General features: G+C 45.2%; 1 protein-coding gene across 1 annotated transcript in view; it reads left to right on the top strand.

Annotated features, from left to right (window-relative positions):
* LOC115476720 (ubiquitin carboxyl-terminal hydrolase CYLD-like) overlaps positions 1-20,702 on the top strand; it is a 59,714-nt gene that overhangs the window by 11,356 nt on the left and 27,656 nt on the right. The window contains exons 3-4 of the mRNA XM_030213270.1: positions 1,005-1,125; positions 18,218-18,356. Coding sequence (XP_030069130.1) covers positions 1,005-1,125; positions 18,218-18,356 — 260 coding nt within the window. The remainder of the gene's footprint in view (positions 1-1,004; positions 1,126-18,217; positions 18,357-20,702) is intronic.

The following is a 20,702-nucleotide window of genomic DNA, read 5'->3' as shown; positions in this document are numbered from 1 at the left end:
TTTTAGCCCCCCCGGTGCCGCTCCCCCACCCGCCATTTTTGACTCCCCCCCCCACTGCCGCCGCCACCACCACCAACTTTGACCCCCACCAGCACCAACCCTTGTGACTCCCCCTTCCTGCTGCCACCAACCCTCCCCCGCCGCCGTCACTGTCACCGTCGGGTACCTTTGCTGGCGAGGGACCCCAACCCCCGCCAGCCGAAGTCCTCTTCTCAGGTGCAGCCGCTTTGCTGGCTGATCTGCAAGGCTTCGTTCTGTTTCTGTGAGTCTGACGTCCTGCACGTTGTACGTGCAGGATGTCAGACTCACAGAAACAGAACGAAGCCTTGCAGATCAGCAACGTGGTCGCGCCAGAAAAGAGGACCTTGGCTGGTGGGAGTTGGGATCCCCCGCCAGCAAAGGTACTCGACAGCGACAGCGGGGGAGGGTTGGCGGTGGGAGCGGGGTCGAGAGGGTCGTTGGCAGGGGGCCAGGGCCAAATCTATGGGGGCCCATGCCCCCGTGACCCTATGTAGCTATGCCCCTGCCTTTTACTAAGCTGCGTTAAGCACTGAAGCGTGCTTTCTGCAGGTTAAAATCTACTACTGCAGGGTGTACACATGTATCCGGTGGTATTCAGATTGGTGTGTGCTTCCCATGTGCTAAAAAATGGAAAATAGTTTTAGCACAAGGGGAACGTATGGGGGCAGAGAGTAGGCGTGTTCTGTGCTAATCAGTCAGCGCAGCTTTGTGCCAACCAATTAGCATGTGGTTAGCGCGTGAGGCCATTACTGCTTAGTAAATAGGTGGTGGTAAGGGATCACGGACTGATGGCCATACGCTAACTGGAAAATTAGCACGTGACCATTTAAGGGGGAAATAGAAAATGTGGCCATTTTGCCACACTAAAAGTGGCCTCAGGGCAGGGGAAACCCACACGCTAGTCATATCGCAGTCCACTTTTTACCGCAGCTTAATAAAAGGACCCCGAAGAGTCTCATGCATTCTTTAATAAACCAATGCAGGAAGAGGAAGTTGGAGCCTTAAACAACCAGAATCGAAAAGTGAAGATTGATGCAGGTGATATTCTCGTGGTCAGCTCCTGTGTGCGCAGTTACCCACACTACCAGCATCACAAGCTGAAAGGTAAGAATCAACTGGATATTTGTTTATTTGGATTTTGCTCACACCTTTTTCAGTAGTAGCTCAAGGTAAATTACATTCATGTACACTGAATATTTCACTGTCCCTGGAGGGCTCATAATCTGAGGCAATGGAGGGTTAAGTGACTTGCCCACAATCACAGGCAGCAGCAGTGGGATTTGAACCAACCACCTCTGGATTGTAAGACCAGTGCTCTAACCACTAGGCCACTCCTCCACTATAGCGACAGTCCATGTAGAATCTTCAATAGTAGCAACATTCCATATATTTATTTAGATTTTGCTCACACCTTTTTCAGTATTAGCTCAAGGTGAGTTACATTCAGGTACACTGAGTATATCGCTGTCCCTGGAGGGCTCGCAATCTAATGCTCTTTCTATTGTGGTACAAGCTACAGTACAGTCTCGATTATCTGACCTTTGCTGATCCAACCACCCGGCATATCCGATGGACCCCCGGTGACATCACGCAGCTTCTGTTTCGTTTTCTGAACCCAGGGCACTATTTATACCCAGGGCTTTTTTTGAGGGGGTACTTGGGAGTACTGAGTACCGGCACCTTTTCCATTGTCTGCTAAAATTGACCCATGGTCCCCAAGTTTTAATGAAAGAGCTCAGGCTCTACACACCAATTCTGCCTTGTCATAGATTCTGTGACTGGTTGCAGGGGGGGCTGGCTATTGTGGGGTGGGTCCCTTCAGTGATGACCCCACCCCTGAAGGGTGGCCTGGCATTTGAGTACCTGCACCTTTTTCTCTAGAAAAAAACGCACCGTTTATACCGCAAAACAGCACCGTTGTAAGCCAGGACCCTGAATCTGTCTTATGTGATTCTTTGCAGTAGGGGAGGAGGGATGTGGGAGATTGTGAAAACCTGGCTCCAAGGTGCTCTAGGTAGGTGGGTAGGAGGGGGAAGTTCCAGCTTCATGCTAATGGAACAGTCCTGCCTACTCTTTCTATTACGAAGGATATTTCCCTATGTTGGCAAATTATTTATTCACCATCTTACGTAAGTACATAAGTAATGCCATACTGGGAAAAGACCAAGGGTCCATCGAGCCCAGCATCCTGTCCACGACAGCGGCCAATCCAGGCCAAGGGCACCTGGCAAGCTTCCCAAACGTACAAACATTCTATACATGTTATTCCTGGAACTGTGGATTTTTCCCAAGTCCATTTAGTAGTAGTGGTTTATGGACTTGCCCTTTAGGAAACCGTCTAACCCCTTTTTAAACTCTGCTAAGCTAACCGCCTTCACCACATTCTCCGGCAACGAATTCCAGAGTTTAATTATACGTTGGGTGAAGAAAAATTTTCTCCGATTTGTTTTAAATTTACTATACTGTAGTTTCATCGCATGCCCCCTAGTCCTAGTATTTTTGGAAAGCGTGAACAGATGCTTCACATCCACCTGTTCCACTCCACTCATTATTTTATATACCTCTATCATGTGTCCCCTCAGCCGTCCCTTCTCCAAGCTGAATAGCCCTAGCCTCCTTAATCTTTCTTCATAGGGAAGTCGTCCCATCCCCGCTATCATTTTAGTCGCCCTTCGCTGCACCTTTTCCAATTCTACTATATCTTTCTTGAGATGCGGCGACCAGAATTGAACACAATACTCAAGGTGCGGTCGCACCATGGAGCGATACAACGGCATTATGACATCCTCACACCTGTTTTCCATACCTTTCCTAATAATACCCAACATTCTATTCGCTTTCCTAGCCGCAGCAGCACACTGAGCAGAAGGTTTCAGCGTGTTATCGACGACGACACCCAGATCCCTTTCTTGGTCCGTAACTCCTAACGTGGAACCTTGCATGATGTAGCTATAATTTGGGTTCTTTTTTCCCACATGCATCACCTTGCACTTGCTCACATTAAACGTCATCTGCCATTTAGCCGCCCAGTCTCCCAGTCTCGTAAGGTCCTCTTGTAATTTTTCACAATCCTGTCGCGAGTTAACGACTTTGAATAACTTTGTGTCATCAGCAAATTTAATTACCTCGCTAGTTACTCCCATCTCTAAATCATTTATAAATATATTAAAAAGCAGCGGTCCCAGCACGGACCCCTGAGGAACCCCACTAACTACCCTTCTCCATTGTGAATACTGCCCATTTAACCCCACTCTCTGTTTCCTATCCTTCAACCAGTTTTTAATCCACAATAGGACATTTCCTCCTATCCCATGACCCTCCAATTTCCTCTGTAGCCTTTCATGATACAAAATATCAACCGGCTCCCCTTTGTCCACATGTTTGTTTACTCCTTCAAAGAATTGAAGTAAATTGGTCAGGCAAGATTTCCACACACAAAAGCCGTGCTGACTCGGTCTCAGTAATCCATGTCCTCTGGCAGACTGGATGGACCGTACAGGTCTTTATCTGCCATCATCTACTATGTTACCACGTTAAAAGTTTCTTTTCTCCTATAATTTTCCAGGGGGGGGGGATCACACCCCTCTCTAGAATATTCAGAATATAATAAAACTCATTATAAACAAGATCCCATAGAATATCTTGTTTGAAGGTATTGGTCCGTCTGAAGTAACTCGCCCCATATCCTTAAGGCTATTGTTACATTGTATCATTATCGGCCTTCATCTAAATTTTCTTAACTGCTTGCTCATAATATTCTTATTTATTTATTGGGATTTAGTTACCGCCTCGTGAAGGAATTCATTCAGGGCAGTGTACAGCAATAATAAGTCAAACATAAGCAACAGACAATTAATTACAGCAGTAAAAATATTCAAACAACACTACAAGGTTTGACCTAGTTTACTACTTACAACGTCAACACGATACGTAATAAAATATTTTCATAGACAGCACAGGGTGTAAGCGGAGGTGGAGCATATGGGACAAATAACAGGAGTTACAAAATAAGAAAGTTGTACATGAAGTCAGAAAGATGCATGAATATAATCTTAGCTAGATAGGGTAAGAGCAGGGCTTTTTTTGAGGGGGTTCTGAGTACCGGCACCTTTTCCATTGTCTGCTAAAACTGACCCATGGACCCCAAGTTTTCACATGAAGTCCACACACACTCATGCTGCCTTTCATTATAGCAATTGGACAGAGCTAGCTGCAATGTGGGCGCAGTCCAGTAGGGGGCACCATTGATGATCTCTAAAGGAGGAGAAAATAGACTCTCCAGCTGTCTAGGACACGACACCCATCTTTTACATCTGGTCCTAAATAAAGGCAAGGATTACTTTGCTCATGCAAATCTTTTCCTGCTCATTTCCCACTAGATGAACCTTGAAAATCTAAACAAGACAATATCATAACAGTCTGTTTATGTGAAATGTCCAAAAAAAAAGACACCAATTTTTAACTCTGTGACAAGGTGGTAGCTAAAGCCAGGAAAAAAGCTAGGCTGCATAGCGAGAGACATAACCAGCAGAAGAGAGGAAGTGTTAATGCCCCACATAAGTGTCTGAAGAGACCCCACCTGGTATTATGTATTCAGTTTTGCTAAGGACACAAAAAGACTTGAGGTGGTCAGATGATGACAGACCTGAACATGTAAACCGTAGAAGAGAGGTGGGACAGGGGATAAATGAGACAGACATTGAAATAGTTGAAAGGGAATAATAAACAAACACTTTAGAAATCGGGAAGAGGCAGAACTAGAGGACATGAATTGAGGTTGCAGGGTAAGTAGACTTAGGAGTGACATCAGGAAGTTCTTTTCACAAAGAGGGTGGTGGATACCTGGAATGTCTCCTAGTAGAAGTGGTGGGGACAAAAACAGTGATGGGAATTCAAAAATGCGTGGTATAAACACAGAGGATCCCAGTATAGCAAGGGGATGGAATCAAAGTGAAGCTCAAATGACCTTCACACTTCCAAAGAGATACAGAGGGATGCAACCTACTTGGAGCAGCAGGTGCGACCCTAAACAAAGGCATAGAGTAGGGGTTCTAAACCCATCTCGGGACACACCTAGCCAGTCAGGATTTCCGGATACCCACAATGAATATGCATGAGAGAGATTTGCATGCCCTATCTCCATTGTATGCAAATTTATCTCATGCATATTCATTGTGAGTATCCTGAAATCCTGACTGGCTAGCAGGCTTATTTTTGAAAGAGAAGGGCGCCCATCTTTCGACACAAATCGCAAGATGGGCATCCTTCTCACAGGGTCGCCCAAATCGGCATAATCGAAAGCCGATTTTGGGCATCCTCAACTGCTTTCCATCACGGGATGACCAAAATTCATGGGTGGGGGGGGGGGGGGGTGTCAGAAGTGTAGCGAAGGCGAGACTGGGGCATGCCTAACACATAGGCGTCCTTGACCGATAATGGAAAAAAGAAGGGTGTCCTTGACGAACACTTGGCTGACTTTAGCTGGTCCTTTTTTCTTTCGACCAAGCCACAAAAATGTGCCCTAAATGACCAGATGACCACCGGAGAGAATCAGGGATCACCTCCCCTTATTACCCCCAGTGGTCACCAACCCCCTCCCACCCTCAAAAAAAATTTTTTTCAATATTTTTTCCAGCCTCTATGCCAGCCTCAAATATCATACCCAGCTCCATGACAGCAGTATGCAGGTCCTTGGAGCAGTTTTAGTGGGTGCAGTGCACTTCAGGTAGGCGGACCCAGGCCCATCCCCCCTACCTGTTACACTTGTGGTGGTAAATGTGAGCCCTTCAAACCCCACCAGAAACCCACTGTACCCACATCTAGGTGCCCCCCTTCACCCATAAGGGCTATGGTAGTAGTGTACAGTTGTGGGGACTGGGTTTTGGGGGGCTCAGCACACAAGGTAAGGGAGCTATGCACCTGGGAGCAATTTATGAAGTCCACTGCAGTGCCCCTTGGGGTGCCCAGTTGGTGTCTTGGCATGTCAGGGGGACCAGAGCACTACGAATGCTGGCCCTTCCCACGACCAAATGGCTTGAATTTGGTTGATTCTGAGATGGGTATCTTCGGTTTCCATTATTGCCGAAAATCGGGGACAACCATCTCTAAGGCCAGCCTAAATTTCGTGATTTGGGCGTCCCCGACCGTATTATCGAAACAAAAGATGGATGCCCATCTTGTTTCGATAATACGGGTTTCTCCGCCCCTTCGCCGGGATGTCCTGCGAGGACATCCTCAGGAAAACTTGGGCACCCCTTTCGATTATGCCCCTCTAGGTATCTCCCGAGGACTAGGTTGAAAACCCTTTGCATAGAGGGATGTACCATGCATGGAGCAGCACGTATGGCTCTGGCTACTTTGCTAGGTAGACTACAAGGACTTTATCTGACGACATGTATTATGTTAGTAAGTGGCCCTTTTGCTAAAGCTTAGCGCATGCTAATGGAATTAGTGTGTACTAGGTGCTAACATAGCCGCCGAGAGGGGGGGCAGGGGGGACAAAATTCCCCAGGCCTCCAAGAGGGGCCCGGCGCCGCAGTCCCACCTGCCCTCCATCTGCCACCGGGCCCCCTGCATTGAAATCGCAGTCTCACCTCATTGAAAGCAGCGCTGCAGACAGCAGAACGCCTCCCTTCAGACCTCCTTCCCTCCCTGTGTCCCGCCCTCGTCTGACGTAACTTCCGTGAGGGCAGGACACAAGGAGGGAAGGAGGGCCGAAGGGAGGCGTTCTGCTGCCTGCAGTGCTGCTTTCACGGAGGTGAGACTGCGATTTCAATGCAGGGGGCCCGGCCCGATGGTGGACGGAGGGGGGGGGGGAGCGGCGGCTGTGGCGATCTCGGGGGGAGGAGCGGTGGGGCCCCGTGGGCGGCCTTGCCCGGTCCAGTCTCTCGGTGGCCCTGGGTGCTAAGAAGCTCGTTTTATCCTCATGGGTTTCTTAGTATTTATCACATGCTAATTCTGTTAGCAAGCAATAGAAGGATCCCTATGTTAGCAAGTCTAGCTTATAGGTGTATGGGGGCAAATTGTTAAATGGACACCTGATAAGAGCCTATTTTACAAAAACATAAGTGTCTACAGCAAAAATATGCCAAAAAAGCAAACAGGATGTTGGCGCTAATAGGAAAGGGATGGTAAATAAGACCAAGAATATTTTAATGCCTCTGTATCGCTCCATGGTGCAACCTCACCTTGAGTATTGCATTCAATTCTGGTTGCCGTATCTCAAAAAAGATACAGCGGAATTAGAAAAGGTTCAAAGAAGAGCGACTAAAATGATAAAGGGGATGGAACGCCTCTCATATGAGGAAGGGCTAAAGGGGTTAGGGCTCTTCAGCTTGGAAAAGAGACGGCTGAGGGGGGGATATGATTAAGATCTACAAAACCCTGAGTGGTGTAGAATGACTAGAAGTGAATTGATTTTCTACTCTTTCAAAAAGTACAAAAACTAGGAGACACTCAATGAAGTTACTTGGAAATACTTGTAAAACAAATAAGAGGAATTATTTTTTTTCACTCAGTGAGTAATTAAGCTCTGGAGCTCGTTGCAGGAGGATGTGGTAACAGCAGTTAGTGTATCTGGGTTTAAGAAAGTTCCTGGAGGAAAATACCGCAGTCTGCTATTGAGACATTGCTTGCCCTGGGATTGGTAGCATGGAATGTTGCTACTATTTGGGTTTCTGCCAGGAACTTGTGACCTGGATTGGCCACTGCTGGAAGCAGGATACTGGGCTAGATGGACCATTGGTCTGACCCAGTTTGGCTGTTCTTATGTTCTTATAATTTAGGTGTGAGTGCTTATGCCAGTCGTACAGTAGACCTAGTGTAAGCTATGTGCATAAAGGTGATGCCCCACCTATGTAGTGTCCAGACTCTACCCATCTGTCTGCCTTCCTATAAAATTTGTGCATATTTACAGCGTAATCAGCGTGAAACTGTCTGTGTATACTTTATAGAATGGCCCATTGGTCTCTTTATAACATGGTCTCCTACAATGACTCCCAGTGGCACACAACTTCTCTTGCACAAATTTACACCTGCTCCATGCACACAAGTATTTTACAAAATGAGTGGGTACCCCAGTTCTGCTCAAATTACACCCCCCCCCCCAATTCAGAATAGAACATTATCCTGGTGCTTTGCTTTCCGAAGAAATCTAAAGAGATACCTGTTTCAGAAATATTTGCTGAAATAAGTGTTGCATTGTGTTGTTTGTATTTCACAACTGAGTGAGTTAACATTATTATGTTAAGCTCCTTCGAACCTATGAGGACTGTACAGGTTATAAAACCTGAGGATAGAATCGAATCATGTAGACATCTTGTGATCTTGTGGGCTGTCTAATTTTTATGCATATGGAGTTCTGTGCAATTTTAATACCGATTTTCTATGTGTGAACATGCTTGACATGTAGAGAAAGCTTTATAAGATATCTTCATTAAGGGTAATATTCAAAGCCCCATGGCTAAAACAGTATTTTTATCAGTAGAAACAGGCTACTTGAAAATTGACCCCCCCCCCCCCACACACACACACACGCAGTTACGCATATGCTCATTGTTCTACACAGTGCGTTTTTTCTAGTGAAAAAGGTGCTGGTACTCACATGCTGGGCCACCCTTCAGTCACACAATCTATGACAAGGCAGAATTGGTGTGTAGAGCCTGAGCTCTTTCATTAAAACTTGGGGACTGTGGGTCGATCTTAGCAGACAATGGAAAAGGTGCCGGTACTCAAATGTCAGGCCACCCTTCAGGGGTGGGGTGATCACTGAGGGACCCACCCCACAATAGCCAGGCCCCCTGCAACCAGTCACAGAATCTATGACAAGGCAGAATTGGTGTGTACAGCCTGAGCTCTTTCATTAAAACTTGGGGACCATGGGCCAATTTTAGCAGACAATTGAAAAGGTGCTGGTACTCAGTACCCCCAAGTACCCCTACTACTACTACTACTACTACTACTACTACTACTACTTAACATTTCTAAAGCGCTACTAGGGTTACGCAGCGCTGTACAATTTAACATAGAGGGACGGTCCCTGCTCAAAGAGCTTACAATCTAAGAGACAAGTGAACGGTCAGTCCGATAGGGGCGGTCAAATTGGGGCCCAAGTACCCCCTTAAGAAGAGCCCTGGTTCTACATGTATACTGTGCTCTGAGCAGAAGCATCTCAGGAGCGGGGTTAGGATGGGGGTTGCAACAAGTTACGCATTTCCTAAAAACTATGCCTGTAGTTTTAGTCAGAAACAATATCCGCACAAGTACTTTTTCAAAGTGAAAACAAGTGGGCATTTTCCCTCTGTAAAGTCTACAGGTTAAAAGTCCCAGTGGAGCATGCCACAGTAGCATAGAGGCATATTATAGTAACATAGTAGATGACAGCAGAAAAAGACCTGCACGGTCCATCCAGTCTGCCCAACAAGATAAACTCATATGTGGTACTTTATGTGTATACCTGACCTTGATTTGTTTCTGCCATTTTCAGGGCACAGACCGTAGAAGTCTGCCCAGAACAAGGCCCACCTCCCAACCACCAGCCCCGCCTCCCCCCACTGGCTCTGCCACAGTGTGGACAGTTAGAAAATTGCCCCTTTAGCAACTGAGCCGGGCAAACCTCTAAGGCAGTGATTTCCAAATTGGGTTCTGCGGTCTCTCTTCAGGGGTTCCTCAAGAAATTAGAAGGTAGAATCTGCTAGTATGAACACAGATGGGTTTACATAAATTGAGGGGTTCGTCAGTATAGGAAAAAATACTTTAGGGGCGCCATTGCAGTAAAAGGTTTGGGAATCACTGCTCTAAGAATTCTGATCCGAACGAGTACCGAGTCACAGCTGCCTCAAACCACCTGCAAAGGTCTGAGGCAGGACAGACTTCATCTGAAGTGGGCACAGGAGTGGGTCTGCCAGCTAGGTCACCTACCAGAGAAAACAGGTCTTCTCCAGTTCTAGGTTTGAATGAACCAGTCTGTCTGGATGAGTGCCAGACCATGACGAGGAGAGGTTGGTCCTTGCATTTAATTATTAATGGGACTGAGGCTGATTTGCAGCTTGGATAGAAGATGCTGGCAAGAGGCCAAGGAGATTGCACAAGCAGAGGAGGGAGGCAATACTCAGCCACAAAGGGATTCTTCTTGTCTTACAAAGATGATATTTCTCATCTCGGGATTTATGCAATCCTTGGCCTCGTCACTGCTGCTGTACATCCAGTTTGGATGCTTCATGCAGTGGCCACAAAGGGATTCTTCTTGTCTTACAAAGATGATATTTCTCATCTCGGGATTTATGCAATCCTTGGCCTCGTCACTGCTGCTGTACATCCAGTTTGGATGCTTCATGCAGTGGCCACAAAGGGATTCTTCTTGTCTTACAAAGATGATATTTCTCATCTCGGGATTTATGCAATCCTTGGCCTCGTCACTGCTGCTGTACATCCAGTTTGGATGCTTCATGCAGTGGAGGAACAAGGCTTGCTAATTTAAAAACTTTTGAATGATTCAGTGGTGTTGCTGTTTCAACACTCACTAATTATGAGCAACTTAAAAACACTTTGTCCCAATTTATTTATTTTATTTATTTATTGCATTTGTATCCCACATTTTCCCACCTCTTTGCAGGCTCAATGTGGCTTACAATACATCATGAATAGTGGAAATATATAAGAAAATAGACATTTAGTAGTACAGAAGGATCTTGGGTAACATGATAATGGTATAACATAATAGTAGTGTAACACGCAAAAATTGTAAGACAATTCTGGATATCTATGTAGGAGTTAACATTTGTAGATCTTTGTGGTATGCCTTGATAAAGAGATGGGTTTTCAGTAGTTTGCGGAAGTTCGTAGATCGTTTTTAAGTTGCGCGGCAGCGCATTCCAGAATTGTGTGCTCAAGTAGGAAAAGGTTGACGCATGCGTTAGTTTGTATTTTAGACCTTTACAGTTGGGGAAGTGAAGATTAAGGAATGTGCGGGATGATTTTTTAGCATTCCTGGGTGGTAAGTCTATCAGGTCTGACATGTAAGCTGGGGCATCTCCGTGAATGACTTTGTGAACAGGGGTATATATTTTGAACATGATGCGTTCTTTAAGTGGGAGCCAATGTAGCTTTTCTCGTAGGGATTTGGCACTTTCATATTTTGTTTTACCGAATATGAGTCTGGCTGCAGTGTTCTGGGCTGTCTGAAGTTTCTTGATTATTTGTTCTTTGCATCTAGCATAGAGTGCGTTGCGGAAGACGGTCCTTGGGAAGAAAGGTCTTACTCTTTTTAATTTCCATATTGAGTGGAACATCTTCTTGGTTGTGTTTTTCGCGTGACTCTCAAGTGTTAGGTGTCGGTCAATGGTAACTCCAAGAATTTTTAGGGTGTCCAAAATTGGAAGATTCAGTGTTGGTGTGTTAATGGTGGTGAATTTGTTCGTGTTATGTTGGGAGGTGAGTATTAGGCATTGGGTTTTTTTCTGCATTGAGTTTCAGCTGAAATGCATCGGCCCATGAGTGCATGAGTGCAATATCTATGTTGGGGATTTTCTTTGTTGGTTACAGCATCCTCGTCACGGTTTATCTCCCTTGGTTCTTCATCTCGACTCCCAGAGCCTCTCCCTAGGCATTGTTCTTCATTCTTGGAAAAAGGCAGTTGTTCGCCCCTTGCTTAACCCATCCCTCCCTGAGAGCTTCCGACCGGATTCTAATTTGTGCATTTTATCTAAAATCACTGAATGTGTTGTCTTCGATCAACTTATCACCAGTACCAAAACCACAATAGCAGCACTTTTGAGTGAACTTCATTCTACTCTTGATGCAAGGAACATCACTCTTCTTGTTTTCTTGGATCTTTCCTCCGCTTTTGATCTTGTGGATCACTCCCTTCTTTTGTCTCGTCTTGCCTCTAATGGACATGGTTTACCTTTTATTCTTTCTGCACGCTCTTTTTCGGTTTCTACGCATATACGTCTTCATCTGCTGTTATCCCCCTCTTCTGTGGTGTCCCTCAGGTTCTATACTTTTGCCCCTCCTTTTCAATATTTTCCTTAGCCCTCTTGCCACAGAGATTCAGAATTTCAATATAAACTTCTTTATTTACGCTGACGATATCCTCCTACTCTTTCCTACCTCTCCTTTTCAGCCTGATCTTAGTCGTCTGCAATCTTATGTGGCCGCTGTTTCTCTTTGTCTCTCTGACAATCGTCTTGTACTGAATACTTCTAAGACTGTCACCTGTTGGATTTCTGGCCCATTCTAATTAAAGCCAATTAGTGCCGCTAATTGGTTGTTAAGTACTAATTGTCGGCACTGATTGGCTTGTTAATCAATTAAGTTGTGCATGTAATTTGGCCATGCATGCATTCTGATCAGGAATTTTTGCGTCCAGCTGTTTAAGTAAAAATGCTGGACTATTTCATTTAATTTGCATGAGTGATTTCCTTGTTCTTGGAATATGCTACCATTTGACCCCTGACACAGACAATTTACCAAAACAAGGCCCCTGTTGTGTCTGCTAATATATTCTACTCTTCTCTACCAGTTCTTGAAGCCCATTGTGTTTTTTTTCCTGCAGAGGAGTGGTCAGTTTGTAAATATACATGTGCACAAATACAGCAGCATCACTTTGACAATTTCCACGTAAAAATACCAGACCTTATATACATGGAAGTGGCCATTTTGCAACACCCACATATATTTGACAAACCTGTATAACTAAGTTCTGCCAATTAAATGGTGAAGCTACCATACATATAATTTTCTACATTTGAAGGCCTCAAATACAAATCAACATACGCGTCCAGCTTCTCATACGTCTGCACCAAAACCTGAAACCCACTACCGAAAGACCTAAAACTCAAAAATAATTACCTAACCTTCTGAAAACACCTGAAAGCCCATTTTTTTCCAAGAGGTTCCTTCCCGCTGAACCAACTTAACCAATCATATTACCGAATTAACCACCACATGTATAAGGCGACAGAACAGAACTAAGCTACCATCACCCAACCCATCCACACTCCCATCATGCCTCACTGAAGCAACTATAAGTACATAAAACCTGTCGAACACTAGACAACTATGAATCTCATATTCTCAATCTCACCTTGTACTGTATGATCTATAACCAACTAGTAAAAGAGGCCCGTTTCAGAGTAAATGAAACCGGCGCTAGCAAGGTTTTCGTCGCCAACACCCCCCCTTCCCTCCCTCCCTGGCCAACCCCTTCATTGTTCTGCCATTGTTCCGCCCCCAACGTCATGACGTTTGACGCGAGGGCAGGGCCCGGAGCGATTTCCCACCCCCCCGCCTCCCTGCCTCCCTCCCTGCCAACCCCTTCGTTGTTCTGCCATCGCTCCGCCCTCGAGGGCAGGGCCCGGAGCGATTTTGGTGGCTTCACCACCCTGAACCTTCGAACCTTTTTGAAGGACATCAGGGCTTGGCTTCACTGACGTCAGTGTCCTCAGAACGTTGAGGGTGAGTTTTATTATAGTAGATTATTCCATACAAATTGTAACAAATGTACTCTTGTAAGCCACATTGAACCTACCAAAAGGTGGGAAAATGCAGGATACAAATGCAAATTCAATAAAGTGAAGAAATAAGAACAGGGGATTAAGGGGAATGACCGAAACAAGCACTTTGAGTCACTGCAAAACACAGCAGTGAAATTTTTGTTTGAATATACATGTACCCCCATTGTGAGATGAGGATACACATATACATTTTCAGCCTGGCCATACCACACCCCCTTGAACTTTCTGTAGCCTAGAGATCTCCACATGGAATCGTCTATACCTCTACGCGATCTACTCATGTAAATGCATCTATTTCCACATGTAGATGCTTCTAAAATGATCTCCATCTTACCACTTTTGCCCCCAAAACACGTTGGGGGTCCTTTCACGAAAGCCGCAGTAGTAAATGGGCTTAGCGCACCCTCATGTGGGATTTTCCAATGTGCTAATAAGCTATTTCTAGCATGGCCGTAAAATAGGCATTTTCCTATTTGTTGAATTCCTGGCCATATGCTAATGTTGGCGTTAGCATGTGGTCATTTAAAAAAAAAATTAACAGGGGAGCAATTATGGCCTCCTATTTAGGAGCAGCCAAAGGTGTTATAGAGGGGCATAATTGAACGGCGGCGGCCATCTATATGGCCGGCGCCACAAACAGCGGACCCGAACCGTATTATCGAAAAAGATGGCCAGCCATCTTTCGTTTCGATAATACAGTTGGGGCCGGCCAAATGTCAGAGATAGCCGGGTTTGAGATGGCCAGCATCGGTTTTCGCCGATAATGGAAACCGATGCCGGCCATCTCAAACCCGGCCAAATCCAAGGCATTTGGTCGTGGGAGGAGCCAGCATTTGTAGTGCACTGGTCCCCCTCACATGCCAGGACACCAACTGGGCACCCTAGGGGGCACTGCAGTGGACTTCAAAAATTGCTCCCAGGTGTATACCTCCCTTACCTTGTGTGCTGAGCCCCCTAAATCCCCCCCCAAAACCCACTACCCACAACTATACAACACTACCATAACCCTAAGGGGTGAAGGGGGGCACCTAGATGTGGATACAGTGGGGGGGGGGGTTTGGGGGGGGGTTTGGAGGGCTCACATTTACCACCACAAGTGTAACAGGTGGGGGGGGATGGACCTGGGTCCACCTGCCTGAAGTGTACTGCACCCACTAAAAACTGCTCCAGGGACCTGCATACTGCTGTCATGGAGCTGGGTATGACATTTCAGGCTGGCAAAAAAAATGATTTTTAATTTTTTTTTTGGGTGGGAGGGGGTTGGTGACCACTGGAGGAGTAAGGGGAGGTGATCCCCTATCCCCTCCGGTGGTCATCTGTTCAGTTGGGGCACTTTTTTGAGGCTTGGTCCTAAAAATAAATGGACCAAGTGAAGGCGGCGAAGTGCTCGTCAGAGCCAGCCTTCTTTTTTCCATTATCAGCTGAAGCCTGCCATCTTGTAACCACGCCCCCATCCCACCTTCCATACCCTGCCGAAATGCCCTCTTGAAGTTTGGCCGGCCCTGCGATAGAAAGCAGTTGAAGTTCGATTCCCACTTCAGGCACAGGTAGCTCCTTGTGACTCTGGGCAAGTCACTTAACCCTCCATTGCCCCATGTAAGCCGCATAGAGCCTGCCATGAGTGGGAAAGCGCAGGGTACAAATGTAACAAAAATAAAATAGATTCTACATGGAATGTTGCTACTATTGGAGATTCTACATGGAATGTTGCATCTATTGGAGATTCTAGATGGAATGTTGCTACTATTGGAGATTCTAGATGGAATGTTGCTATTCCACTAGCAACATTCCATGTAGAAGGCTGCGCAGGCTTCTGTTTCTGTGAGTCTGACGTCCTGCACTTAACCACATAAGTGTTAGCCAGCTGTGTATACCTGGATATGCAATGCTGATGCCCATACATGGCCTGGCATAGAATATCCCTAGATATTTTTTTGTTGTTGTTACATTTGTACCCTGCGCTTTCCCACTCATGGCAGGCTCAATGCGGCTTACATGGGGCAATGGAGGGTTAAGTGACTTACCCAGAGTCACAAGGAGCTGCCTGTGCCTGAAGAGGAAATCGAACCCAGTTCCCCAGGACCAGAGTCCACCACCCTAACCACTAGGCCACTCCTCCACTGTTGCTACTATTTGAGATTCTACATGGAATGTTGCTATTCCACTAGTAACATTCCATGTAGAAGTCGGCCCTTGCAGATCACCAATGTGGCCGTGCAGGACGTCAGACTCACAGAAGCAGAAGCCTGCGCGGCCACATTGGTGATCTGCAAGGGCCGACTTCTAGTGAAATAGCAACATTCCATGTAGAATCTCAAATAGTAGCAACAGTGGAGGAGTGGCCTAGTGGTTAGGGTGGTGGACTTTGGTCCTGGGGAACTGAGTTTGATTCCCACTTCAGGCACAGGCAGCTCCTTGTGACTCTGGGCAAGTCACTTAACCCTCCATTGCCCCATGTAAGCTGCATTGAGCCTGCCATGAGTGGGAAAGCGCAGGGTACAAATGTAACAAAAATAAAATAGATACTATTGGAGATTCTACATGGAATGTTGCTACTATTGGAGATTCTACATGGAATGTTGCTACTATTGGAGATTCTACATGGAATGTTGCTATTCCACTAGCAACATTCCATGTAGAAGGCTGCGCAGGCTTCTGTTTCTGTGAGTCTGACGTCCTGCACGTGCAGGACGTCAGACTCACAGAAGCAGAAGCCTGCGCGGCCACATTGGTGATCTGCAAGGGCCGACTTCTAGTGGAATAGCAACATTCCATGTAGAATCTCAAATAGTAGCAACAGTGGAGGAGTGGCCTAGTGGTTAGGGTGGTGGACTTTGGTCCTGAGGAACTGAGTTGGATTCCCACTTCAGGCACAGGCAGCTCCTTGTGACTCTGGGCAAGTCACTTAACCCTCCATTGCCCCATGTAAGCCGCATTGAGCCTGCCATGAGTGGGAAAGCACAGGGTACAAATGTAACAAAAAATAAAATAAAAAAATAAGCCGGCGAAAATTGGCTTTCGATTATACCGATTTCGCTGGCTTCAGGAGATGGCCGGCCATCTCGCGATTTGTGTCAGAAGATCGCCGGCCTTCTCGTTTGAAAATAAGCTGGATAGACACACTAATCAGTTACTGCACTGGTCATGTCAGTGCAATAACTGAATAGGGGCTTCCACACCCATCCCCCCAATTATTTTTTACAAATACCATATGTGCAAATGGCAAAACTAATGCAGAACGCTTTAGTGTGTCCTATATTAGACACAAATTAACACTTAATTCAGCTTCATAAAGTGCCCCGTTTTTAGCCATTCCCAATGGCGGTATCTAAAAAAAAAAAAAATCTAGTTTAGGAATCCTAAGATTTGCTTCTTTCCAGTACTGAAAGAGTTAGGTATGGTCAAGGTAACTCTCCTCATATAATTAAGGAAAACAGGAAAGCATCATGTGAAAAGAACAGGAAAAAATGACACTTTCCCTCCAGCATTTTATCAATAGAAATCAAACAAAATAAAACATGGAAAAGAAAATAAGAGGATACCTTTTTTATTGGACATAACTTAATACATTTCTTGATTAGCTTTCGAAGGTAGCCCTTCTTCCTCAGATCGGAAATAAGCAAATGTGCTAGATGATAGTGTATATAAGTGAAAACATTCAAGCATTACTATGACAGTCTGACAGGGTGGGAGGATGGGGGTGGGTCGGAGGTATGCAACACCCAACAGAAAGGACTTAACAAGGATCTGGGGTTCCTGGCCCATTAAAAACCATAAAGTTGTATTTCTCTGTTGATCACCCCACCCCTCACCTATCCTGTTAGAATATCAATGAAATGCTTTGATGTCCCCATGCATACCTCCGACCCACCCCCACCCTCCCACTCTGTCAGACAGTCAAAGTAATGCTTTGATGTTTCTCTCATATATACTATCTGCTACCACATTTGCTTATTTCCGATCTGACGAAGAAGGGCAACCTTCGAAAGCTAATCAAGAAATGTATTAAGTTATGTCCAATAAAAAAGGTATCATCTTATTTTCTTTTCCATGTTTTATTTTGTTTGATTTCTATTGATAACCTTAAGAGTGGACTAACACGGCTACCATTCTCCTCCAGCATTTTGTAATTGTGCTGCTCTAAAAGGAAAACAAAATAATACTATGAGTCAGGTTCAGGATTTCATGATTCCCTGCCTCTGGAATTCCAGTGCTAACAAGCTGTTTTCGGAACAGCTCGCTTTGTTTGCACGAGAATGTTCTGAAGAGCAATTCATCAAGCTGCTGCCATGTGTGCTTCAGTGAGCGTGGCTCAACACATGCAGTGATGACATCAAGATGCTGCTTTGTCGTAAACATTTAAGAAGGCAACACAAGACGTCCTGTTGAACTCAGACAGAACGACCCATCCCTCCACATGCGCACACAGGTTTACACACTGTTGTCCCAACGACTCACTAAGTACCATGATGATGTAATTGTAGATCCCAAGCACAGCAAGGGCAGATAACCATGGGTGTTTCCAACATCATGGAAAGTTGGAGAGGAGCCTTTCTAAAAAAAATTGCTTATAATTTTCTCAGATATTTGACAGTGTCTTGTGGCTTTGTTCCAGATATTTTACTGTTCTTAAAACAGTCTTTTCTTAAATTGGATTAACAAGGGGTTGAATTCTTCCCTAGAGATTAATGCTGTGTTGGAAGATGTTGCAGAAGCTGTCCCCCCGGTTCAGGAGTGTGAGACTGGCCAGAAAATGATGGGTCTAATGAGAGGCATCCAGGGGAACGCCAACTCTTGCTATCTGGACTCGACGCTTTTCAGGTTTGTGTTGACTACTACTGGGATGGATTTTCTGCAGAGATGTTCCAGAGTAGATGAAAGCTCTAGCTTGAGGTGGGAGAGAAGGGGGCAACTGTAAGCAACTCTTCAATGGCAAGTATCAAAACATGATATGCACAAAAAAAAAGATGGGGTTTTTCTTAATTTGGGTATGGTCAGCACCATTGTACCCTTGGCGGGTGGGATCCACAGGTATGGTAATGCTGATAGAGACATGGCAGGTTTTGGGCTTGCCAACTTCCCAAAAAAATATCCCCTTTACAGTCAATATCGAACCCTCCCCCCTCCAATCTGCTTCTGGACCTCTTCTTTTTAAAGCACGGTTCACATCAAGACCTGACTATGGTGCCAAGAGCAGCAACGTTCTCCAAAGACGTAAACTGGAGACTGGGCCAGCACAACCTCTATTTCCAGTATAGAAGGCTCCTATACAGAAGCCTGGAGGGGGCAGGATCACTACAGGGCCCGTGAAAAGAGCCCTCACTGGATCAGTCTCCAGGCTGTGCTCCTTTATAACAACCTACTGCAGCTTATGCTGCCACCACAATCAGGCTTTGGACTAGCTCTTTTGTGTTTTGGGGGACAGCATTGCTCTCCCATGCTGTCCCCCCAAATATGCTCATCAGGAAAAGCATCATACCCATTCCTTCCAAACTGACAATGGTGCAGGGAAGGACACGACCAATATTAAGAGTTTAGAGACTGACAGCTCCCTAGAATAAATGCCTCCTGATCCAGTCCAGCCCTCGATTTTCCCAAAACCTCTTTTTCATACCAGAAGTTTCACTGTATCACGAGAGAGAAGCTTCTCCATCAATTTTCAGAAACTTGAGTAAAACATACCATTGAATAGCGATCATACACAGGTGTTGATATCACTTTCATAAGTACATAAGTACATAAGTAATGCCATACTGGGAAAAGACCAAGGGTCCATCGAGCCCAGCATCCTGTCCACGACAGCGGCCAATCCAGGCCAAGGGCACCTGGCAAGCTTCCCAAACATACAAACATTCTATACATGTTATTCCTGGAATTTTGGATTTTTCCAAGTCCGTTTAGTAGCGGTTTATGGACTTGTCCTTTAGGAAACCGTCCAACCCCTTTTTAAACTCTGCTAAGCTAACCGCCTTCACCACTTTCTCCGGCAACGAATTCCAGAGTTTAATTACACGTTGGGTGAAGAAAAATTTTCATCTCACTTCTATCATGATCCAAAAGAACGGTAGATTGTGTGGTTTATAAATCTTGGGGAAAAAAATAAAGGTAATTAATTGTTTTTAGTACATATACAATCAGGTTGTGAAAAGATCACAAGAAATATACCCATGAAGATAACTAGTGTTGAACAATGATTATTCATTTACTGTTAACAGTTGATTTGCTCCATGAGATTCTATGAGAAAGAGACTGAGTCCGGAAAAAGTTGAGAATACCAGGACCGAAACTATAATAAAATTCTAGAGAACAAATTACTGGCCTTAGTCAGTCAGAATCCCTCATCACATAAGTCTTTTGACTCTTACCTCTGTCAACAATTTATTGGTCTCATTGGTGATAAGTATGTACTTTGTGGGGGGGAGGTAAGGGAGGGAGAGGGGACTAGGCCATTTTTTTCTAGTAATAATATTTCTTTATGGGGGTTAACCAATGTATTTAGTAGTCTGCTCAGTGCACAAGTTCATAATCACCCTGTATGATCCTCTCTGAAAGAGTGTAGTCAGTTCCTCGGTATCCACAAATTAGATTGAAGCCAACCCAACATGGTACTTTCTGCTGTTTAACAAATCCAAGAGAACAGGAAGAGCCTCCACGGGAAATCAAAACAAAACAGCAAAAGTAGAGCCTGACAAATGTACAAACCAATAGGGAGATAATATCAAAAACAGTTTATTATTATTATAATTTATTGCACTTGTATCCCACATTTTCCCACCTATTTGCAGGCTCAATGTGGCTTACAGAGACCTGTTAAGGCAACGCCATTCCAGGTTAAATAGTACAATTGGTGTTACAAAGAAGTCAATGAAGGCAAGAGGATTTGGTCCGTGTTTCGGCGCCAAAGCGCCTGCCTCAGGGGTCACAAACAGTTTTCTCTGAAAAGTAGCTGATTGACTTGGATAAATCCTTAATGTACGCACGTGGTTGTAAAACAAGTCAATCCGCAGAGAGAACAAAAGAACGGCAAACAACACCACGTGCATACATTAAGGATTTATCCAAGCCAATCAGCTACTTTTCAGAGAGAACTGTTTGTGACCCCTGAGGCAGGCGCTTTGGCGCCGAAACACGGACCGTGTCGGGTCCTTGATATGAATGCTCTGAATA

This window comes from Microcaecilia unicolor, chromosome 8 (assembly GCF_901765095.1).
Source record: "Microcaecilia unicolor chromosome 8, aMicUni1.1, whole genome shotgun sequence".
Classification (NCBI taxonomy): domain Eukaryota; kingdom Metazoa; phylum Chordata; class Amphibia; order Gymnophiona; family Siphonopidae; genus Microcaecilia; species Microcaecilia unicolor.
Note: the sequence above shows the minus strand (reverse complement) of the source record. Positions and strands in the feature narration are given on the sequence as shown.